Source organism: Lithobates pipiens, unplaced genomic scaffold, assembly GCF_037356315.1.
Source record: "Lithobates pipiens isolate NorthernLeopardFrog02 unplaced genomic scaffold, aLitPip1_a1.2 Scaffold_22, whole genome shotgun sequence".
NCBI lineage: Eukaryota > Metazoa > Chordata > Amphibia > Anura > Ranidae > Lithobates > Lithobates pipiens.
Window position 1 is genome coordinate 344,091,795 of NW_027507784.1, and position 25,419 is coordinate 344,117,213.

Consider the following 25,419-nt stretch of genomic DNA (forward strand, 5'->3'; position numbering starts at 1 on the left):
TGGTGACGTTTTATCCAAACAACGAACCACGGCGGCCCATTTTTTCCCAGGCCGCCAATGGAAAGCCGCAGAACTCCGGGGCCCCGCCCCCCCAGTGGCTGGCATACGGAGTCTGTGGCTGGCGGAGGCAGATGGTCGGAGCCGGGGAGCGCAGCGATGAACGGTCCGGCCTGTTCGCAGTTTGACAGCAAGGAGCGAGTGCTGAGACTCGGGGAGAGCTTCGAGAAGCAGCCCAGGGTCGGATTCCACACCATCAGATGTAAGGAGGGGGCGGGGAGTGCGGTAACCCATAGCAACCGACTTCCGGCTGGCCATATGTGGGGGAGGGGGAAATCAAAGTGCAGTAACCCATAGCAACCGACCCCTGCCTGCCCATTAACCGGATTGGCATATGGTAACCCATAGCAACTGACCTCCGATCACCCCTGGCTGCCCATATGTGGGGGCTCAGAGTGTGGTATCCCATAGCAACAGATCTGCGGCTGCCCATAGAGAGGGGAGGGAGAAGGTCAGAGTGCCGTAACCCATAGCAACCGACCCCAGGCTGACCATAAACAAGATTGGCATATGGTAGCCCGTAGCAACTGACCTCAGCCTGCCTGTGGATGGCACAAGGGGGGATAAAAGTGCAGTAACCCATAGCAACCGACTTCAGATCCTGTCAGGCTGCCCATGGATGGGGGGAGGGGAGTCGGAGTGTGGTAATTTATAGCAACCAGCCTCAGATCACCTCCAGCTGCCCATAAATTGAGAAGGGAGATCAAAATTTAATAACCCATAGTTACAGCGCTCAGATGGGGAAGGGGGATCAGAGTGAAGTAACCCATAGCAACCAACCTCAGACTGCCCATAGATGGGGGTTCTAAGTGTGACAACTCCTACCAACTGACCTGAGCTTCCCGGGAGACAGGCAGTCACAGGGGTCAGAGGCGGGCAGATCCCAGGAGGCGGGCAGTCACAGGGGTCAGAGGCGGGCAGATCCCAGGAGGCGGGCAGTCACAGGGGTCAGGGGCGGGCAGATCCCAGGAGGCGGGCAGTCACAGGGGTCAGGGGCGGGCAGATCCCAGGAGGCGGACAGTCACAGGGGTCAGGGGCGGGCAGATCCCAGGAGGCGGGTAGTCACAGGGGTCAGGGGCGGGCAGATCCCAGGAGGCGGGTAGTCACAGGGGTCAGGGGCGGGCAGATCCCAGGAGGCGGGCAGTCACAGGGGTCAGGGGCGGGCAGATCCTAGGAGGCGGGCAGATCCCAGGAGGCGGGCAGTCACAGGGGTCAGGGGCGGGCAGATCCCAGGAGGCGGGCAGTCACAGGGGTCAGGGCCGGACAGATCCCAGGAGGTGGGCAGTCACAGGGGTCAGGGGCGGGCAGATCCTAGGAGGCGGGCAGATCCTAGGAGGCGGGCAGATCCCAGGAGGCGGGCAGTCACAGGGGTCAGGGCCGGACAGATCCCAGGAGGTGGGCAGTCACAGGGGTCAGGGTCGGGCAGATCCCAGGAGGTGGGCAGTCACAGGGAACAGAGCCAGTCAGATCCCAGGAGGTGGGCAGTCACAGGGGTCAGGGCCAGACAGATCCCAGGAGGTGGGCAGTTACAGGGGTCAGGGCTGGGCAGATCCCAGGAGGCGGGCAGTCACAGGGGTCACAGAGGTGGGCAGTTACAGGGGTCAGGGCCGGATAGATCCCAGGAGGCAGGCAGTCATAGGAGGCGGGCAGTCACAGGGGTCAGGGCCGGAATGATCGCAGGAGGTGGGCAGTCACAGGGGTCAGGGCCGGATAGATCCCAGGAGGCGGGCAGTCACAGGGGTCAGGGCCGGATAGATCCCAGGAGGCGGGCAGTCACAGGGGTCAGGGCCGGATAGATCCCATGAGGCGGGCAGTCACAGGGGTCAGGGCCGGATAGATCCCAGGAGGCGGGCAGTCACAGGGGTCAGGGCCAGATAGATCCCAGGAGGCGGGCAGTCACAGGGGTCAGGGCCGGATAGATCCCAGGAGGCGGGCAGTCACAGGGGTCAGGGCCGGATAGATCCCAGGAGGCGGGCAGTCACAGGGGTCAGGGCCGGATAGATCCCAGGAGGCGGGCAGTCACAGGGGTCAGGGCCGGATAGATCCCAGGAGGTGGGCAGTCACAGGGGTCAGGGCCGGATAGATCCCAGGAGGCGGGCAGTCACAGGGGTCAGGGCCGGAATGATCGCAGGAGGTGGGCAATCATAGGGGTCAGGGCTGGATAGATCGCAGGAGGCGGGCAGTCATAGGGGTCAGGGCTGGACAGGTTCCAGGAGGCGATCAGTCACGGGTCAGAGCTGGAAGGATCCCAGGTGTAGGGGATCACAGGGGTTGGGGTGGGCCGGATTCCAGGAGCCGGGCAGCCAATGTGTGTTGTTTATAGCCGGGATCAGTTCCCGTCCCTCGTCTGTTGATGACATCACTGTGCACCACATTATCACACTTTTGCTGAGCTCTATCACAGAGAGATGGTAAATCTGAGTCTGAGGAGCAGTGTGTACAGCCAGCATTTACTGAACAGTCACAAAGCTCTCAGAAAACCATCTTGAAGCAGTTATAGTCCCGTGGGCTCCAGTTTGGGGACGTGACACGTCTTCATGAAACTCCTGACAGCCGACACTCCCTTCTAGATCCATTTACCATCCACAAATGGAAGCTGCAGAATCTTCAACACCCGAATCGGGTGACATGCTTGGTGTACAGACTGAGTGCGGGCCGGACCTCTCCATCATATGCTTCTACTACAAATAGTTTACAGGTTTTCTTTTTCTTCCAGATGACTTCAAACCGGCTTCCATTGACACTTCTTGTGAAGGGGACCTGGAGGTTGGTAAAGGAGAGCAGGTGACAATCACTCTGCCCAATCTAGAGGTGAGTGCCGTGTGATCCGTCCTCCTGTCTCCTGGGAGTTCCCTTTCATGCCGGTGTCCTGCCGAGAAAGGTCCCCCCGGCGAACAATGTCCCCCCTGTACTGCGCAGGTGCATCGCTTGCGCATTACGAACCACAACGGAGTCGCCGAAAATAGCAAAGAGTCAGTCGGCTCTACACGGCGCCTGCGTTCCAACACTGTTTAGGGCCCCTCGCGGGCTCGCTTCACTCGCCACGCTTCCGGCACGGCCTCGCATATTATTATTCTAACTATGTGTCCACTTGGTGGTGGGGCTTGAACCTGGACTCAGTGCGCAGGCGCCGTGTAGAGCTCACGATCAGCTGTTCATCTTTGGAGACTTTCGGCGGCTGCGTAGTGGCTCCTACTGGGCAAGCGCTGCGCCTGCGCAGTAAAGGGGGGACCTTATCCGCCGGGGGGACCTTTTTCGGCAAGACACCGGAAGGTCTCACTTCATGCATTGTCGCAGCACAGCGGGGGACTGTGCGGGGATTTGCAGCAATGGTATTCAAGCTTTATAGTGTCAGATGATCCGTTATCTGTGATTAGAAGACTGCAAGAGCCGGGGGGCGCCATGGAGGAGCCGTTCTTCTCACCTAAAATATATTGTGTTCTATAGAAGACTTTATTCATGTGGCCATAACAAGAGCGGCCCGGTGTAATGGGAATCGGGATCGGGAGATCCGGCACTAATACATGAGAATACATTTGGGGCTACATTCCTTTGTCCCTTAGAATTAACAAATATATAATAGTGGAGGGCTCAGTAAATACATGGTGAGCTTGCCAGTACCCATGGCAGTGCCATCTTTGTAGCCTCATAGGCCCCTTGGCAAAGTAATGCACTGAGGCCCCTGCCAGCCTGCATCACAGATCCCCATCACAGTGTCCCCATACATCAGGTGGTCCCCATACATAAAGTGTCCCCATACATCAGGTGCCCCCTATCACAGTGTCCCCGTACATAAGCTGTCCCCTTACATCGGGTGTCCGCCGTCACGCTGTCCCCTTACATCGGGTGTCCGCCGTCACGCTGTCCCCTTACATCGGGTGTCCGCCGTCACTCTGTCCCCTTACATCGGGTGTCCGCCGTCACGCTGTCCCCTTACATCGGGTGTCCGCCGTCACGCTGTCCCCTTACATCGGGTGTCCGCCGTCACGCTGTCCCCTTACATCGGGTGTCCGCCGTCACGCTGTCCCCTTACATCGGGTGTCCGCCGTCACGCTGTCCCCTTAAATCGGGTGTCCGCCGTCACGCTGTCCCCTTAAATCGGTTGTCCGCCGTCACGCTGTCCCCTTAAATCGGTTGTCCGCCGTCACGCTGTCCCCTTAAATCGGTTGTCCGCCGTCACGCTGTCCCCTTAAATCGGGTGTCCGCCGTCACGCTGTCCCCTTAAATCGGGTGTCCGCCGTCACGCTGTCCCCTTAAATCGGGTGTCCGCCGTCACGCTGTCCCCTTAAATCGGGTGTCCGCCGTCACGCTGTCCCTTTACATCGGGTGTCCGCCGTCACGCTGTCCCTTTACATCGGGTGTCCGCCGTCACGCTGTCCCCTTAAATCGGGTGTCCGCCATCACGCTGTCCCCTTAAATCAGGTGTCCGCCGTCACGCTGTCCCCTTAAATCGGGTGTCCGCCGTCACGCTGTCCCCTTAAATCGGTTGTCCGCCGTCACGCTGTCCCCTTACATCAGGTGTCCGCCGTCACGCTGTCCCCTTACATCAGGTGTCCGCCGTCACGCTGTCCCCTTACATCGGGTGTCCGCCGTCACGCTGTCCCCTTACATCGGGTGTCCGCCGTCGTCTTGCACCGTGTGTCATAGCAGTTGCTTTAAAGATTCCGACCCCCCCATCTCAGAATTTTTGATTTTATTTTTTATAGAATTTTTTTTGTCCTAATGTGCATACCTGCAAAGTCTTTTCCTTTTCTCCGTTGGTCCTGACTGATGCAGAGTAGTCAGTACTGGCCTCTCTATAACTACATAGAGTGCACTACACCATGTTGATGCCCCTGGTGGAATCATGACGCTCTGCACTCACAGTATGTCCTCAGTCTTCTGGAGTTAAAGTAGAAGAAAGTAATTGCTGCAGGGGACTGCCCCAGAGAGGAGAGTATTAATGCCATTCTTTTTATTTTGAATCCGTCTGGGGCAGCAGGTAATATATTCAGTTTCTGTCTTCAGGATAAGTGACTGTGAACTCATTTGTTGCAGGGCTCTACCGCTCCAGTGACAGTATTTAAAGGGTCAAAGAGACCGTACCTAAGAGAGTGCATATTGATTGTCAACCATGACACCGGAGAGTGCCGGCTGGAGAAACTGAGCAGCAATATCAGTGTGAAGAAGACCAGGTACGTTGTATTGTTCTGTGGGACCAGCAGATGTGCGCCCCTTCCTCGATTGGGTGATTCAGAATAGTGGAAGAAGATTCGCTTGGATCTCCAAGGGCGGGGCTTAGCGTTTGAGAACTCGCCACACATGTTACAAAATAATGGTCCAGAAATTTTTGGATGAGCTGGATAGGTCAAGTGATATTCCTGTGTGTGGGGTTTTTTTTTTTTTTTTCATAATTTCTTACCTTTTCTGAAATCTTCAGACCAATAATGTGGCGCCCAGGGTTCTCTTCAGTGGTGGGCGGTCTTTCATGAGAGTGTTCTATATTCACCTTTCACTGATCTTACTATGAGAGACTGAAACCTGCCCCTCCCCAGCTTCACAGCAATCTTCCCTGCTGTGCTGTCTCTTTAGCTAACCCGTAGTTCTCTATGGGATCCTTTGTCATGTAATAAAAATTTTTTTTTTTTTTTTTCCCCCTCTTCCGGCCAGAGCTGAAGGGAGCAGTAAGATCCAGTCCCGCATAGAACAGCAGCAGCAACAGATGCGAAATGCCTGCAAGACACCAAGTGGCAAGAGCTCCTCTCCGCTGGGCAAACTGTCCCCCACCTCCCCCATGGATGAGATTGAGAAGGGTAGGTGTCCCTGCTGACGCCTCACTGCCGTTCTGCAGATGTCAGATACTTCATTATATTAATGTGTATGTTTTTGTACAGTTTTTTTGCACCTGTTATGAAGCCACAAATGATAATTCGTTATAGGCCCACATCCTGCTAAGCTGATCTTGAGCAGCCAAGCGTCTGGGCACAGCGTTAGTCACGTTCTCTTCTGTCCAAGAATAGACACGGGAAGCGTGTACAGAAAAATGGAGCCAGCTCTGTTATGATGAAGGCTTTAAAGTGGTTGTAATTGTAAACCCTTACAACCAACTTTGACCTACAGGTAAGCCTAGATTAAGGCTTACCTGTAGGTCCAAGAAATATCTCCTAAACCTATATATAACCAAAGACAGCCACCGCTGTCTACGGCGCATGTGCCGTAGACAGCGGCGCACTGGGCAGGCCGCAGATCGCGGCGACATGCCGCTCGTGTCGGCTCCGTGCGCACGCACGGGAGTGACGTCTTTGCGGCTCCGGCGAATCACAGCGCCGGAGCAGCAAGACCCGGAAGTCACTCCGGGATCCATGGCAGCGGCAAAGAGGAAGACGGAGGACCGCTTCGGGGGCTTCGTTCTCAGGTAAGTTATTCATAATGAGCTAGTATGCTATGCATACTAGCTCATTATGCCTTTGCCTTACAGGGTGTGTTTTTTTATTTTTTATTTGGTGCGCTGGCAGGATGTCAGAAAAAAGTCCTGCCAGCAGCTTCTTTGGAGCGGTGTGTTTACCGCTCCTCCATCGCTGCTCCCCATTGAAATCAATGGGGCAGCGCTGTAATACCGCCGGCAAAACACCGCTATTGCGGCGTATTGCCAGCAGTTTTAACCCTTTCGCGGCCGCTAGCGGGGGGTAAAAGCGCCCAGCTAGCGGCCGAAATGCGCCTCAAATCCAGCGGTAAAACGCCGCTAAAAATAGCGGCGTTTTACCGCCGACGCAATGGGCGGTGTGGTGTGAAAGGGTGTCTAAAATCTTCTATTGCCCAATGAAGCTCTTCCATTTATCAGTTGAATGATGGAGGGGCGGAGTAAGTACCAGGAGGGGGAGGGGCTTCACTATTTTCGGGCTGGGACAATTCTGACATTCCTCTCCTACATTTGTGAAACATCATTTTTTATTTGCTAGTGCAGTAAACTACTTAAAACCCATAAACAATATATAGTGTGTGTGTATATATGTGTACACTCACACTCACACACTCGCACCCAAACTCGCTCATCCATGTCTTTATGGGCCTTGCTTTGTGCACTGGTCCAAATCATTTGGTGGAGGAGGAGGGATTATGGTGTGGGGGGTTGTTCGAGGGTTGGGATTGGCCCCTTAGTTGCAGTGAAGGGAACTCTTAAGGCGTCAGCATTGGGGTGGAGGAACTTGACTGGCCCACACAGAGTCCTGATCTCAACCCGATAGAACACCTTTGGGATGAATTAGAGCGGAGACTGCGAGCCAGGCCTTCTCGTCCAACATCAGTGCCTGGCCTCACAAATGCGCTCTGGAAGACTGGTTAAACATTCCCATAGACACCCTCCTAAACCTTGTGGATGGCCTTCCCAGAAGAGGTGAAGCTGCAAAGGGCGGAGCCAACTCAATATTGAACCCTATGTCCTGGGATGCCTTTAAAGTTCATGTGTGTAAAGGCAGGCGTCCCAATACTTTTGGCAATATAGTGTTTGTGTGTATATATATATATATATTTTTTTAAAGCACACACCCTGGAGAATAAAATGTTCAGTGTTGCATATCTTTGTTACCACGTTTGCACAGCGTTTTTTCAAATGCAAATTTTTTGGGGGTAAAAATAGATGTAGCGCTCTGCTCCTAATGGGCAGACGCTATTGTTTTTCAAATTTAGTTGTCTGAAGCTGCGGTTGGGCTCAGGCTAATTTTTTCCTAAAAGTTCCGGTTTCTGTGTCAGTCCAGCTGGGTTGCACTGGTTCCTACTTGACCGTAGGTGTCGCTGTCACCGCCAGTAAGTGTGTAAATGCAGCAGGCTGGATGTGTTGAATACCACCTCTTGCTCGGAAGTAGCTCAGTGGAAGTAGGTTCCCTGCTGTGCATTCTGGGAGAGGGTATTTAAGGTGCAGACGCCATTTTTTGTGGTCTTCTTTTTTTCCGGGGTCCGCTATCCCGACCTCATGGCCCTCCTGGCCTGGGGTCTGTGTCGCATAGTCCTGCGCCTCGGGGGCCTCAAGTATACTCGATTATCCACCTCAGCTCTTAAAGGTTTTACCCCCTTCATGACCAGGCCATATTTTGCTATTTAGCACTGAGCTACTTTAACTGGTAATTGCACTGTTATGTAACACTGTACCTTAACCACTTCCCGACCAGCGCACGACGATGTACGTCGACAGAATGGCACGGGCAGGCATATTGGCGTACAGGTACGTCCAATATTCAATGCCGCCCTGCCATCGGGAGCGCGCCGGCGGCGGCGCGCTCCCGCGCTGGTCGGGACCCCCGTGAGTCCGGTCGCGGGACCCGCGGACTCGATCGCCGCGGGCATCCCCGCGATCGTCTCACGGAGCGGCCGAATGGAGGAAATGCTGTGTAAACAACATTTCTCCATTCTGCCTAGCAACTAGTGACGCTGATCTCTGCTCTATGTGATTGGAGCAGAGATCAGTGTTCACTAAATGAAAGCCCAACCCCCCCACAGTTAGTAACACACCCCTAGGAACACTTAACCCCTACACTGCCACCCACTGGTTAACCCCTTCACTGCCAGTGTCATTTACACAGGAATCACTGCATTTATATAGCACTGATTGCTGTATAAATGACAATGGTCCCAAAAATGTGTCAAAAATGTCCGACGTGTCCCCCACAATGTCGCAGTCACAATAAAAATCGCTGATCGCCGCCATTACTAGTAAAAAAAAAATAATAAAAAATTATTAATAAAAATGCTATAAAACTATCCCCTATTTTGTAAACGCTATAACTTTTGCGCAAACCAATCAACAATCGCTTATTGCGATTTTTTTTTTTTTTTTTTTTTTTTTTTTTTACCAAAAATATGTAGAAGAATACGTATCGGCCTAAATTGAGGGAAAAAAATGTTTTTTTATATATTTTTGGGGGATATTTATTATAACAAAAAGTAAAAAATAATGCGTTTTTTTGAAAATTGTCGCTCTATTTTTGTTTATAGCGCAAAAAATAAAAACCGCAGGGGTGATCAAATACCACCAAAAGAAAGCTCTATTTGCGGGAAAAAAAAAGGACGTCAATTTTGTTTGGGAGCCACGTCGCACGACCGCACAATTGTCAGTTAAAGCGACGCAGTGCCGAATCGCAAAAAGTGGTCTGGTCTTTGACCAGCAAATTGATCCGGGGCTGAAAGTGGTTAAGGTGCCGACGCCATTTTTTGTGGTCTTTTTTTTCCAGGGTCCGCTATCCCGACCTCATGGCCCTCCTGGCCTGGGATCTGTGTCGCATAGTCCTGCGCCTCGGGGGCCTCAAGTATACTCAGTTATCCACCTCAGCTCTTGAAGGTTTTACCCCCTTCATGACCAGGCCATATTTTGCTATTTAGCACTGAGCTACTTTAACTGGTAATTGCACTGTCATGTAACGCTGTACCTTAATGAAGTTTATATCATATTTTTTTTTTTTTTTTATGTTTTATTTTTTTTTGGGTGACAGAGTTAATGGCAGAGGCCAGTGTTATTGACCAGATGAGCGGCTCGGACAGCTCCTCGGAATCCAAGAGTTCGTCATCCAGCAGTGACGACAGCTCCAGCGACTCGGAGGACGAAGGAAAGAAATCTTCTCAGTCCGGCTCAACGTCGCAGTTTCACCAAACCTCCTCCACCTCCGGTATGGACGGCCGACATGGCAAATCTCAGGACAGCAGCGGCCAGCTGATAAACACTCTCAGTGAGTACTCAGTGCTGGGGGACCTCTACTTATGTTCTTTTTTTTTATAGATGTAAATGGCTGTATGTGGTCGGAAGCCATGGCGCACTCAGTAAATATAGTAAATGATAAGCAAGATACGGCTATCTGCTCATAGCTTGAGACCATGTCCATTGTATCATAGAACCACCAAAACCCGGGGCAGCCATTTATAGACATCTGTGAGGTCAGAGCTCCGGCCCGCCTATCTCCAGATTACTATCCGCTTCTCAGTAGAACTTCTGCACACAGCACAACTTGCCTTCAAGGCTCAAGACTGTCATTTCCTCTACCTGTCAGTATTGTGTTGACTTGGCACCACCACTAGTCAATCCCAGCTTTCTGTCTTGAATTAGTATCTCGTTATAGTGCAAACAAAACACCAGTGACCTCAGGAGTGGCAACAAGCAAGCCACGTAATAATAAATATGTCCATGAGCGGTATAGTGCAATAGTTAGCGGACAACAAAGTCCTTAGTGCGGATAGAAGGGATATCTGTAATAGATCAGAACACAAGAGGGCGCATCTAAGTGCAGCACATTAGTACGTTTATTAATACAAAGAAAAGTATATCCACTCACATCTAGTAGAACAAAAAGAAAAATATTCACTCACATGTAGTAAAATAAAAAGTATAATATCCACTCACATGTATTAGAATAAAAATCATAATATCCACTCACATGTATTAAAATAAACAGTATAATGTCCACTCACATGTAGTAAAATCGTATAATATCCACTCACATGTATTAAAAATAAACAGTATAATATCCACTCACATGTATTAAAAATAAACAGTATAATATCCACTCACATGTAGTAAAATAAACAGTATATTATCCACTCACATGTAGTAAAATAAAAAGTATAATGTCCACTCACATGTAGTAAAATAAACAGTATATTATCCACTCACATGTAGTAAAATAAAAAGTATAATGTCCACTCACATGTAGTAAAATAAACAGTATAATGTCCACTCACATGTAGTAAAATAAAAAAGTATAATATCCACTTGCATGTAGTAGAATAAAGTGTAATATCCACTAACTATTTTATGGAAAAGTTTTTTTTTTTTTTTTTTTTTTTTTTGTGTGTTTTTGTTGTATAATGGAAAAAATTTAATAAACTATTTGATTAAAAAAAAAAAAAGGTAAAATAAGCGGAATATCCATTCACATGTAGTAAAATAAAAAGTATACTATCCACTCATATGTAGTAAAATGAAAAGCATAATATACAGTCACCTGCAGTAAAATAAAAAGTAGACTATCCACTCACATGTAGTAAAATAAAAAGAATAATTGTGCACATGTAGTAAAATAAAGACCCCTATCTAGGTTCCTGCCCCCCCCCCCCCCCCCAACAGGCTCCTGTATGCTCCCCTGGCCCCCTCCTGTCCACTGCCAGTGCTGCCAGCTTCCCCCTCCCCCTCTCTTGCTGGCTACTGCAAGAGATGCTTTTAGGATGGAGAGCGGGGGGGGGGGGGGATAATATGTAATTTACTGGCGCTGCCTTTTTCTGAATGGACACAGTGAGTGATCGGTACTGATCGCTCCTGTGTCCATTCATAACTGAAGCAGAGTAAGTTGTGAATGAACAGGAAGCCTCTGTACAGAGCTATTTCTGTCCGTCCATTCTGTGCAGCTGAGGCTGCAGAGGTGGAGATTGAGGGCTGTGTCACGTGAAAGGGTCCAGCTGTGGGACCATATTAAAGGGCCTTGTAACGTGAGTAAAGGGCCCCAGGAACAGTGGGAAGGGCCCCGTGCTGCGGGTCAGAGGGGGACCCTTCATGGTTTCTTGTACTGGGGCCCTGAAGGTTTTAGTTACGCCTCTGCTTCTTGGGATTACATTTTATTGCAACAGGTGCAGTGTTATCAGCCAGAAGGAAGTAAGGAACTCGCTGGATTTCTGGCAGATTGATGAGTATTTTTCTGTTTTTGCAGCTTTTTTTTACAAGAGATAAAACATTGGGAATTTGCACATGTAGCAGAGATCAACTCATCATTTTTTTTTTTTTTTGGTCCTGAAATACACTTTATCATGGCACAACCTTCTGATCTTCCTTCTGTCCTCTATGCCCATCGCACGCCACACCCAGAAAACTTATCTCCTGCCACAGGCGGAGGGTGTTGGCTGTCCTGAGCTGTGAAGTACTTTCCTTATCTCCTACGAATGACCTGTAATATGTGTTCTGCCCTTTTTTTATATGGTTTTTATTCTACAGCTTTAAAGCGGAGGTCCACCCTAAAATGGACCTCCGCTCATCGGAATCCCCCCCCCCCTCCGGCGCCACAATCGGCACCTTTCAGGGGGGAGGGGGGTGCAGTTACCTGGATAATCCAGGTAACTGCACCCACTTCCGGGCTAGCTCTCTGCGGAACGGGGCGTACGTTACGCCCCCGTTCCGCAAGCGCCCGCCCCCTTCAGCAAGTGCCCCGCTGCCTGCTGGGAAACACACAGCTCCCAGAGGCAGCGGGGACCGTCCGGATTGCGCCGCGCGGCTCGCGCATGCGCAGTAGGGAACCGGGAAATGAAGCCGAAAGGCTCCATTTCCTGATTCCCATACCCAAGATGGCGGCGGGACCCGGCAGCCGAGCGAGCGATCGGCTTCGGGTGCCGACATCGCGGGCGCGCTGGACAGGTAAGTGTCACTATTTAAAAGTCAGCAGCTGCAGTATTTGTAGCTGCTGGCTTTTAAAAAAAAAAAAAAAAAACGCAGAGTCCCGGTGGACTCCCGCTTTAATAAAGGATTCAGCAGACGCTAAAGGGTGGGCGGACGTTTAGTCGCGTGGTTCTGCTGGTAGGAGGTAATTGTTGACCGTTTAGCCCCTGCGCTGCAGTGTGTGGTGAAGCCACCCCCCCAATTTCAGGTTATCGGGGGGACCCATCCAATCGCTATTATCCCCTATTTTCTGCAGCACTTCAGAACGGCATTGTCAACCAAAACCAGGCAAATCCCCATGTCTGCTATCCCATTAAGATCTCATTCAGATGGGCGATTTAACCGGTTCCCACAAGATGGTTACGGCTCGGCTCTCCAGTGCATGCGTATTTCTCAACATTTTGTCTATTTTTTTTTTTTTTTTAAATGCTGCAAGTACATAGAAAACATTGGTTTGCCAGAAATCCAGTGAGCTCCTCTGACATACCTGCTGTATAAAAGTGGAAGTAAACTCTGCTACTACACTGGTACCTTCAGGCAAGCCTATAATAAAGCTTACCTGTAGGTACCGTGACCATTAAACTTACACCGTTTAGGAGATATTCAGAGTGCATGCAGCTGATGACCTCACCTTCGCATGTCCTCTGAAGGTCCGGCGTACAGTGCTGGACCTTCATAGCCCGTGCTTTAAACGGTAGGACCCACACGCATGTATGGGAGTGACATCATCGCACCCCCAGCCAGAGGCTGCGAACCCAGAAGGAAGACTGGGGAAAGATGTCAGCCGTCTCAGTGGTGACATCACAGTGCTTGAGGGCTTCATTCTAAGGTAAGTCTATCATAGTGTACTACCATAGTATGTAATGCATACTAGCACATTATGACATTGCCTTGCAGGGATTGTGTGTTTTTTTTTTTTTTTTTTTTTTTTTTTTTTTTTTTATACCACCTGCGGTTTACTGCCCCTTTAAAATTCCAAACAGCATTGTTGGTCTGCCTGAGCTCTCCTTTTCTGGACAACAAAACCCCACTGTTAATCAGTGCCATTCTATTTGCAAAATGTAACGAAAACTATAAAAGGTATATTTTTAAATTTTTTTAAGTTAAAAAATTTAAAAGTCAGCAGCTACAAATACTGCAGCTGCTGACTTTTACTAATCGGACGCTTACCTGTCCCAGGGTCCAGCGATGTGGGGGAAGGAAGCCCCCTCCCCCCCCTCGTTCCCGCTCCGCTCGCGGCGTCGACATTCTTGCTGTGGGCACCCGGCTGTGGCTTCGCACCCGGGCACCCACTGCGCATGTGACAGGTCCCAGATGACTGTGTGGCGCGAGGGAAAGTGATGTCACCAGCCCGGGCATTGAAGAAGGCAGACTACGAGGGACCCCCTAGCAACAGGCATTTAGAGGTGAGTAAAAAAAAAAATTTTTTTTTTCCAATATTCTTTTTTTTTTTTTTTTTTTTTTTTTTATGAATTTTAAGCTCTTCTTCTTTTTTTTTTTTTTTTCTTGTGGCAACACCACTTTAAATCTTCAGTCCTTCCTTTTTTTTTTTTCGCAGAAAATAAAAAAACTCAGTGGTGATTAAATGCCACCAAAAGAAAGCTCTATTTGTCTTAAAAAAAAAAATGCTAAAAATGTCATTTGGGTAGAGTGCAGCATGACCGCGCAATTGTCATTCAAAATGCGACAGCACAAAGCGGAAAATTAGCCTGGGCAGGAATGGGGGGTGAAAGTGCCCAGTATTGAGGTGGGTAATCCCGTCCTCTATGCAGAGCTGCTGGAAGATGTGTGTGTGTGTGTGTGTGTGTGTGTGTGTGCAGCAACTTGGAACTGCATGCAGGCAGCTCATAAAAGCGGCTGCGCGGACACAATCGCATGTCAAAGTTTGCCATGCGGGCAGGAGTGGGTGCAAAGGCAGACGCTGAGTTTGGATTCGTGCACCCGCTCCTACACCCATGTCAAACTTTGATAGGCGATTGTGTCCGTGCAGCCGCATTTATGAGCTGCCTGCATGCAGTGCAAAGGCGGATGCACATGTATCTTCCAGCAACTCTGCACAGAGGATTGGATTACTCGCCCATCTAAATGAGCCGTGATGAGTACTCGGTGTAGAAAATGACAGAGCTGTATTTTCTAAAGCATGGAGGGAATTTGTTTATTTTTGGAGTTTTATGACCAACGTCCACGCATGCACGGAATCGAGTACGAGCCGGAAGCGTTCGCTCTTGTAAAACTAGCGTTAGTAATGGAGATATCACATGACTATTGAACTTTCTTTTTATTGGCTCGCTGTACATCATTACGTTCGTAATTGTTGGCCAACATTTGTGTGACCGTGTGTGTGCAAGACAAGTTGGAGCCAGCAACCTTCGAACAAAAACGGTTTTGTTGTTGGAAATTTCGATCGTGTGTATGGGGCATTACAGTTCTAAAACCGACACTGAAATCTGCAGATACTGACCTCTGGTCCAGCAATGTGATGTCTGTTAGATTCCACTCTTCGGGGTAAATATCTTTTCCCTGGCTTCCTACAAGTTCTCGGTTGCCTTTAAAAGAGAAGTACGATATTTCAAAAAACAAAACAAAGACACAAACGGTTATACTCACCTAGGTGGATGCAGAATCTTTCCCTTGCCCCCTTCTAAGACTAAGAACTAAGCATTCAAAGGCCGCTGATTGCTCACTTCTCGGTCTTCAGTGAGTACAGAGCAGCGACTGTCTCCGGCTCCCAGATCGGCCCCTCCAGTGCTCACTGAAGCGCCGGGCTGTGGAGGGGGGCGGAAGGTACTGGCTCAGGCTCCTAACGGTCTTCTGAGATGCTGAGCCAACTGCCGCTCGGGTATCTCTGTGGATCCTGACATTAAAGCGACACTAAAGCTTCGTTGTGTTTTGTTATTTAAAAAAAAAAAAAAACTTTATACTTACCTCCCTCTGTGTAGCTCGTTTTGCACAGAGTGGCCCTGATCCTGCTCTTCTGGGGTCCCTCCGTGTCTCTTCCCCGCATTAGATAACCCCCCTGGGAGAAGCGCTTTCCTGGGGGGTTACCTTGCGGGCGCGCTCCCGACTCATTCATTCGGCGTCCATAGAAGCCGAATGTATGACTCGGCCCCCCCCCCCCCCCCCCCCCGGTGTCCGGGTCATTGGATTTGATTGACAGCAGTGGGAGCCAATGGATGTGCTGCTATCAATCCATTCAATTGAGACACTGACTTTTGATGGGGTGCTTGTCCCCGAGATGAGATTGTGGGGGTTTGGGGGGGCTGCAGCATTAAAGGAGGTTTTTCACCTCAATGCATAGAGGTCATCTCAATGCGCATTTTGTTGAAAAACCTTGAAGGTTTCCAACCCCTTTTTTAAAGTCGGGATCCATCCACAGCCCGGAGCGGATGAGTGACGTCAGGCGACACTGGACTTTAGCCTAAGGGTCGGTTCACACAGGGGCGACCCGTCAGGCGACTTAGCCGCCTGACAAGTCGCGTCCCGCTCTATGCAATGGAACCGTTCTAATCGGAGCGACTCAAGTCGCTTCGACTTAGAAAAAGGTTCCTGTACGACTTTTGGGGCGACTTGCATTGACTTCTATACAGAAGTCATTTCACAAGCCGCCGCTAAAGTCGGATCCCGGTCGCCTGAGGCAGTCGCGCTGCAAGTCGTGCTGCCTCAGTGTGAACGGGCTCTAAAAACGGGTCACAGGAGAACGATGGGCACTCCTGTTTCCCACAGGAGATATAGGGTCAAAATAGCTTTAGCCTTACTTCTCCTTTATTTGGCCAGTGGTTGGTGACATGGCATGCGTACGATGGTTATCCATTTTGACACATTGCAATGTGCTGGGATGTGGATCTGTGTACATTTAAATACCGATGGTAGGTAGGTAGGTAGGTACGTTTTTATTGCAGCTCCATCAGACACAGAGGATGACAGATCACTGTACCGAACTGCTGCCGATACCATGTGATTGCTGTGACCAATCGGAGCAGATCACATGACAATTGTACACAAATTACTTTGATTCATGCCATTCATTGTGTACTATTGTAATGATCACTGTGATTGGTCACTGCTCATATGGTACATACAGGGCCAATCACAGCCCATTTGTATCATGTGATTTGCTGTGGCCAATCACAATACACACTAAGGAATCTATTTTGTTCGGTAAAAATGGTTGGTTGTAACAGTGTGAATAAAATAAAATCTTGATCACCTCCCCAGTCGTACATTGGTAACACTAAATTTCTCTATTTACAGTATGTAAAAAAAAAAAAAATTATAAAGTAAACAAATTTTTTTTATTTTTATTTTTTTAATTAATGAAATTTTTTTTTTTGAATTGAATGACAATTGCACAATCATGTAACAATCATGTAACACTGTACTCATATGAAATTGTTTGTTTGTTTTTTCCACCCAAATAGAGCTTTCTTTTGGTGGTATTTGTTCACCGTTGTGGTTTTTATTTTTTGGTAAATAAAAACCGAAAAAAAAATAAAAAATTATAAAGTAAACAAATTTTTTTTTTTTTTTAATTCATGAAATTTTTAAATTTTTTTTTTTTTTTTTTTTTTTTCGGTTTTTATTTACCAAAAAATAAAAACCACAACGGTGAACAAATACCACCAAAAGAAAGCTCGATTTGGGTGGAAAAAACAAACAAAACAATTTCATATGAGTACAGTGTTACATGACCGTGCAATTGTCATTCAATATGGGATAGCGCTGAAAATTGGCCTGGGCAGGAAGGGGGAGAAAGTGCCCAGTATTGAAGGGGTTAATTGGAAGTCCACAAGACCGGTCAAAGTCGGGCCTGGATAGTCTTTGCTCTCGTAAGACGCGCTGCAGAGTCATGTGACGGGAGTTGGGTGGATAAAAAGGGGCTTTTCTTTTCTCTCTCTGTAGATTGTGAATGGATGGAGGGGGGGGGTTGGGGGGAGGGGGGGGGGGTAGTTGCCCAGAGTAAGTAGGATGTGCGGTGACAAGTGACTCCTCTTCTTGCTGAGTGGAAACTGCCGGTTTCAGTCGATCCGACTACCGCAGATATGTGTTCAAATCTCCAAAATAAACTTCAGTTGTTCCATTTACAGATTTTATGTCACAACAGTTGCCGTTCCTGTCGCTCCCAGGAGCTATTAATGTTTATTCCTAAACGAATTCAATCAGCCGGGAACTGCCGAGAGCGGCCAGAGGATAATGTATTCCGGCTCCGCTCATCGCTGGCGGATCGCAGTGCGGTTTGTGTACAGAGGATAATCGGGGAATAAGGAGCAACATTCATACAGTGGGGGGGTCCACATACAGGGGTCACTCCCTGCAGTCACAGGGTGGTGTGCAAATACAACCCACCCAGACAGATCTAGAAGAGTTTAATAGTAGCTACAATGTGCTTGTCAATAGATTCGAATAGCGGTGGTGAATTGGAAAATTATAGGGGGCCTCAAGTGCAACCCCCCGACACCTCCAGAGGGATGCCCGATAGCAGAGCATTGGCACACCTCAACACCCAGAAATTTTGGTCATACTGCATTTTTTGCAGCATATTGCAATGCACACTGAAGAAGTTGGAGTGCAATAACCCCCAGCAATTGGTGCCACTGAACACAATAATAACCCTCAGCATTGGTGTCAGTAGACCCAATAATACCTCTAGCGCTGGTGTCCATGGATACAATAATAACCCTCCAGCATTGGTGTCAGTGGGACACAGTAGCCTCCAGCATTGATATCAGTATACACAATAGTAACCCCCAGTACTGGCATCGGTGGACATAATAATAATCTCCAGCACTGGTATCAGTGGACGTAATAATAACCCCCAGCACTGGTATCGGTGGACGTAATAATAACCCCTAGCACTGGTATCGGTGGACGTAATAATAACCCCCAGCACTGGTATCGGTGGACGTAATAATAACCCCCAGCACTGGTATCTGTGGACGTAATCATAGCCCCCAGCACTGGTATCGGATGTAATAACAACCCCCAGCACTGGTATCGGTGGACGTAATAACAACCCCCAGCACTGGTATCGGTGGACGTAATAACAACCCCCAGCACTGGTATCGGTGGACGTAATAATAACCCCCAGCACTGGTATCGGTGGACGTAATAATAACCCCCAGCACTGGTATCGGTGGACGTAATAATAACCCCCAGCACTGGTATCGGTGGACGTAATAATAACCCCCAGCACTGGTATCGGTGGACGTAACAATAACCCCCAGCACTGGTATCGGTGGACGTAACAATAACCCCCAGCACTGGTATCGGTGGATGTAACAATAACCCCCAGCACTGGTATCGGTGGACGTAATAATAACCCCCAGCACTGGTATCGGTGGACGTAATAATAACCCCCAGCACTGGTATCGGTGGACGTAATAATAACCCCCAGCACTGGTATCGGTGGACGTAATAATAACCCCCAGCACTGGTATCGGTGGACGTAACAATAACCCCCAGCACTGGTATCGGTGGACGTAATAATAACCCCCAGCACTGGTATCGGTGGACGTAATAATAACCCCCAGCACTGGTATCGGTGGACGTAATAATAACCCCCAGCACTGGTATCGGTGGACGTAACAATAACCCCCAGCACTGGTATCGGTGGACGTAACAATAACCCCCAGCACTGGTATCGGTGGACGTAATCCTAGCCCCCCGCACTGGTATCGGATGTAATAACAACCCCCAGCACTAGTATCGGTGGATGCAATAATAACCCCCAGCACTGGTATTGATGGACATATTAATAACCCACTGCACTGGTATCGGTAGACGTAATAATAACCCCCAGCACTGGTATCGGTGGATGTAATAATAACCCCCAGCTCTTTTATTGGTGGATTTAATAATAATACCCCCCCAGCACAGGTATCGTGGATGTAATAATAACCCCCAGCACTGGTATCGGTGGATGTAATAATAACCCCCAGCACTGGTATCTGTGGACGTAATCATAGCCCCCAGCACTGGTATCGGATGTAATAACAACCCCCAGCACTGGTATCGGTGGACGTAATAACAACCCCCAGCACTGGTATCGGTGGACGTAATAACAACCCCCAGCACTGGTATCGGTGGACGTAATAATAACCCCCAGCACTGGTATCGGTGGACGTAATAATAACCCCCAGCACTAGTATCGGTGGACGTAATAATAACCCCCAGCACTGGTATCGGTGGACGTAATAATAACCCCCAGCACTGGTATCGGTGGACGTAATAATAACCCCCAGCACTGGTATCGGTGGACGTAACAATAACCCCCAGCACTGGTATCGGTGGACGTAACAATAACCCCCAGCACTGGTATCGGTGGACGTAATAATAACCCCCAGCACTGGTATCGGTGGACGTAATAATAACCCCCAGCACTGGTATCGGTGGACGTAATAATAACCCCCAGCACTGGTATCGGTGGACGTAATAATAACCCCCAGCACTGGTATCGGTGGACGTAACAATAACCCCCAGCACTGGTATCGGTGGACGTAACAATAACCCCCAGCACTGGTATCGGTGGACGTAATCCTAGCCCCCCGCACTGGTATCGGATGTAATAACAACCCCCAGCACTAGTATCGGTGGATGCAATAATAACCCCCAGCACTGGTATTGATGGACATATTAATAACCCACTGCACTGGTATCGGTAGACGTAATAATAACCCCCAGCACTGGTATCGGTGGATGTAATAATAACCCCCAGCTCTTTTATTGGTGGATTTAATAATAATACCCCCCCAGCACAGGTATCGTGGATGTAATAATAACCCCCAGCACTGGTATCGGTGGATGTAATAATAACCCCCAGCTCTTTTATTGGTGGATTTAATAATAATACTCCCCCCAGCACAGGTATCGTGGATGGAATAATAACCCTCAGCATTGGTATCGGTGGATGTATTAATACCCCCCCCAGCACTCTTGTCATTACTATTACCCCCCCAGCCCCAGGGCGGGACTTTACCTGTTCTGTGGGCATTGATAACTCTGCCCATACAGTACAGTCTCTCTGTCTTGGTGTCGGGCGCTCGAACTCGCTCTATGCTTTCTATATGGTACCCAACAGCCTAAGGGCACCTGGGGTGTACCAGTGCATTATCTCCCCGCGTATTTTTTTTTGGGGGGGAATTTTTATTTATGTTTAAAGAAAACAAGATTTTTACAACACTGCATTGTAGGTAATCGCTCTCAAATGGCAGCCCAGGTGTTTGGCACCCAATACTTGCAACAAGTCGATTTACAGGAAGCATTCATGTGCAAACCATTGCCGGCACACTAGGAGGTAAAGGTCTACTCTTAGCTGCTGAAAAGATCAGCAGGCTCCGGTAATTGTCACAGCACACTACCTCAAGTCTTCAATGAAAGATCGCATCCCCGACATCCCTTTAGACGTGTATTCTTCTGCCCTGCTGCCCACTGGGTGCTGCAGACTTTAGCTGTGCGGTTTGCAGAGTTAGTTGCACCGCATTGGTGACTGACGCCAGCCCTGAAGATTGCACCCACACGTGACAAAGAGCTAAAATGACTGATGGCAGAGAAAGCTAATAGCTGTCGTACGGAGAAGAGAGGATTGATGACGACCGAAGTTGTTCCGGCGGGAAATAATAGCTGTAAAGTGTTATACTGCGGAGATAGAAGTTTGCAGGGAATTGATGGTAATCGCTTTCGTCACAGGGGAGCGCTTGATACGAATGTGGAGGTGTTTTGCTTTTATGTTTTCGGTGACTTTCCAATAAAGCAAGGAAGGAGAAACTCCTGTGGTATATTAATGTGCTTTTACTAAACTAGAATTCTTTACATGCAAACTACTTACAAGTGTAGGAAAACGATACGAGGCATACAGAGCACACACACTAAACCTTCCTCCCAAAACAGCATTGACAATTGTCTGTATGTGATAGAGATACATAAAAATGTTACATAGCTTGGGTTATAGTTTACAGTTTCTGGTAAGCAGGGCCCCCAGACTACTCAAAAGATTGCCGGAAAATGGGGTTCTCTTCAGTGCCTTGAAAAAGTATTCATACCCCATGAAATTCCCCACATTCTGTCATGTTACAACTAAAAACATAAATGTATTTCATTGCGATTTTATGTGATCGACCAACACAAAGTGGCCCATTATTGTGAAGTGGAAGGAAAATGATACAAATAAATAATTATGTGAAAAGTGTGTGGGGGGGGGGGGGGTTATATTTATATTGAGCCCCCTTTACTCTGATACCCCTAACCTAAAATCTAGTGGAACCAATTGCCTTCAGAAGTCACCTAATTAATAAATAGAATCCACCTGTGTGTAATTACCGTATTTATCGGTGTATAACACGTGCACGCAGCCCAAGTTTAGGAGGAAATTTTAAGGAAAAAAACTTAAGGAACAAAAAACGTACATTTAGGCTCCATGCACACTGAAGCTCAAAAAAGCTATTTCTGGACGCCAGATTGCTGGCAGAAAACGCTGGTTGAAAAACTTGCTTTTAACAGCGTTTTGTACTAGCGTTTATGAGCGTTTATTAGCGTTAGCGTTTATGGGCGTTTTCAATAAAAAATACACAGAGGACACTCCAAAAATCCCACAGTGCATTCCAAACTCCCACAATGCATTGAAGAAATAGAATGCCGAACACTAATTAACGAGCGTTTATCAGCGTTTGTCGTTTTTTGGCGCTGAAAAACGGCACTTTGAACGTGAATTTCTGGCGTTCAGAAAAAAGCCCATAAACTCCACTGCTCATTAAAGCTGAAAAACGTCCATGTGTGCATGGACACATAGGCTAACATAGAGTGGAGTTTATGGGCTTTTACAAAAAGGCCCAAACTCCAATAAACTGCAGTTTATCAGCTCCAGTTGTGCATGGAGTCTTAAATGCCCATCAATGCAGCCTTATCAGTGTCCATCTGCAGCCTTGCACAGCGTCCATCTGCATGCTTGTCAGTGTCCTTTGCAGCCTTGCACAGCGTCCATCTGCATGCTTGTCAGTGTCCTTTGCAGCCTTGCACAGCGTCCATCTGCATCCTTGTCAGTGTCCTTTTGCAGCCTTACAGCCTTCTCGATGTCATTTGCAGCCTTGCCCAGGCTGCAGGTAAACTGCAGTGACATGTCGGTGTCACTGCAGTTTGAAAATGGCGCCGCCGAGATACACAAAGCCGGTCCTGTGTATCTCGGCTCTTCTTGGCTCCTCTTGTAGCGGAACGCGCAGGAGCGCGCGCCGCTGATAGCTATACATAGCTGAGTGTGCTCGGCTATCCTCGGCTAGTTCCGCTCAGTCACACCCAGTCCCGCCCTATGATGAACATAACACAGGGACTGGGTGTGACTGTGAGCGGAGCCGAGCGCCGCCCATACACATACATAGCCGCGTGTACTCGGATAGCTCCGCTCACAGTCACGCCCAGTCCCTGTGTTATGTCCATCATAAGGCGGGACCGGGCGTGACTGAGCGGAAATAGCCGAGTACACTCGACTATGTATAGATATCAGCGTCACTCGCTCCTCCGCTCACAATCAGCGGGGGGTCGGCTTGTAACACGCACCCACGATTTTCCTCTGATTTTAAGGGGGGGGAAAAAGTGGGTGTTATACGCCGATAAATACGGTACTTTCAGCAAAAAACAAAATGGCACGTTTTGAGTTTTGGGAAAAGGCACGTGGGAGACTCCCAAAATGTATGAAGGAAGGTGCTCTGGTCTGAGACTAAGGCTTGATTCGCACTAATGCGTTTTTTGATGCATTTTGCAGAAATGCAAGGAAATTTTTTAACATGGGTTCCTATGGAACATGTTCACATCAATGCATTTTTGTGCCTCTGTGTTTTTGGAAAGGGTCGGGGACTTTTTTTATGCAAAATGCAGCGTTTTGCATGTAATAGAAGTCCATGGACCTGCATCAAAAACACAAGTACCGCTTTTTTGCCGTGTTTTTTTTCCTTTTTCACTGTATATATATCTGGTTGCTAAGCAACCACAGTGTCAAAAAATAAAATAACGCAAAACGTGGCAAAATCGCGTGTCCAAAAACGCGGCAAGCACTGCAAAAAGCACTGTAAAAACGTAACTTTTTGTCCATCAAAGAAAACTCTGTCTGGCACAAACCCAGCACATCACCCAAAGAACACCGTCCCCACTGTGAAACATGGTGGTGGCAGTATCATGCTGTGGGGATGTTTTCCAGTAGTCGGGACTGGGAAACTGGTCAGAGTTGAGGGAAAGATGGATGGTGATAAATACAGGGATATTCTTGAGCAAAACCTGTACCCCTCTGTGTGTGATTTGAGGCTAGGACGGAGGTTCACCTTCCAGCAGGACAATGACCCCAAACACACTGCTAAAGCAACACTTGAGTGGTTTAAGGGGAAACTTGTAAATATGTTGGAATGGCCTAGTCAAAGCCCAGACCTCAATCCAATAGAAAATCTGTGGTCAGACTTAAAGATCGCTGTTCACAAGCGGAAACCATCCAACTTGAAGGAGCTGGAGCCGTTTTGCAAGGAGGAGGAATGGGCAGAAATCCCAGTGGTGAGATGTGGGAAGACTCAGAGACTTATCCAAAGAGACTTGGAGCTGTGATAGCCGCAAAAGGCGGCTCTACAAAGTATTGACTTTAGGGGGGTGAATAGTTATGCTCATTGACTTGTTCTGTTATTTTGTCCTATTTGTTTGCTTCACAATAATAATATAAAAAAAAAAAAATCTTCAAAGTTGTGGGCGTGTTCTGTAAATTAAATGATGCAAATCCTCAAACAATCCATGATAATTCCAGGTTGGCCAAGGGGGTGAATACTTTTGCAAGTCTCTCTCTTCTCTCTCTATCTCTCTCTATCTCTCTCTATCTCTCTCTATCTCTCTCTATCTCTCTCTATCTCTCTCTATCTCTCTCTATCTCTCTCTCTCTTATCTCTCTCTCTTATCTCTCTCTCTCTCTCTCTCTTATATCTCTCTCTGTCTCTCGTCTCTCTGTCTTATCTGTCTCTCTCATCTCTCGTCTCTCTCTCTTGTCTCTCTCTCTCTCTCTCTCTCTCTTGTCTCTCTCTCTCTCTCTCTCTCTCTCTTATCTCTCTCTCTCTCTTATCTCTCTCTCCTCTCCTCTCCTCTCCTTTCTCTCCTCTCTCTCCCCTCTCTCTATATAGAGATATATCTATATCTATATATCTCTATCTATATTTGTGTGTATATTTATACACACACGTACGTAGCACAGGGGTATGGAAGGTAAGACTGGATTTTAACATTGAAGACTTTGATTTTATTTGCTGTGTTTTTCAGGGAACGATCTGCAGTTGAGCGAGTCTGGAAGTGACAGCGATGACTGACACCCCTCGGATGTGGGACGCTTCATTTGTTTCCTATGTACTGATGATCCCGCCTTTTGTTTTGCACTATGGTTTCTTCATATCTGCCGAGATGATGAACTTTTTCATTCCAGGTATCTTCCTACTCAGCTGCGCTCCTCTATACAAACTGACCGCTCGACCACTGCCGCCGCCGCAACCGCGACTTTCACAGTATGATCAAGTTGCCTTTTTTTTTTTTTTAATTGACTTAAATATGATGAAATAATGTGACTGATCCAGGATAACCCTCATCTATTCAGCCTGTTACAGTGAGAGAATGGATCTGTATATTAGGTGTATTATGGAACCAGAAGCTCCAGAGAGAGAAAAAAGGAGAATAAAATAATTTTCAGTATTATCAACATTATTCCACCAACTTTGTGTTCTGTATTTATTGTGTAATGTAAGGAAGGTGGACAGCAGACGGGGGGGTTCTTCTCCCCAGCAGCCGCTGTCACATTTGAAATTAGTGTGGCTGCGCCCACACAGCTGCGTTATTCATTCACAGCGATTGGTGAATGAATAAACTACAAGTCTCATCCGCCCACTGCTGTAGACGCCTTGTAGTTCTCAATGGACTATAAGTGCGCTGATCGGTGCCCTCGTAGTCCATACACAAGTCCTCCAACTTTCTAACAGGAA

The 25,419-nt window shown here is 48.2% G+C and overlaps 1 protein-coding gene across 1 annotated transcript; it reads left to right on the forward strand.

Annotated features, from left to right (window-relative positions):
- The first annotated feature begins 42 nt into the window (after positions 1 to 42).
- Positions 43 to 25,153, forward strand: EAF2 (ELL associated factor 2). The gene is made up of 6 exons (XM_077449717.1): positions 43 to 259; positions 2,774 to 2,868; positions 5,095 to 5,231; positions 5,707 to 5,849; positions 9,519 to 9,752; positions 24,710 to 25,153. Exons 1-6 carry the CDS (start codon positions 58 to 60, stop codon positions 24,754 to 24,756), a joined length of 858 nt encoding a protein of 285 aa, XP_077305843.1. The 5' UTR covers positions 43 to 57; the 3' UTR covers positions 24,757 to 25,153.
- Positions 25,154 to 25,419: the final 266 nt, after the last annotated feature.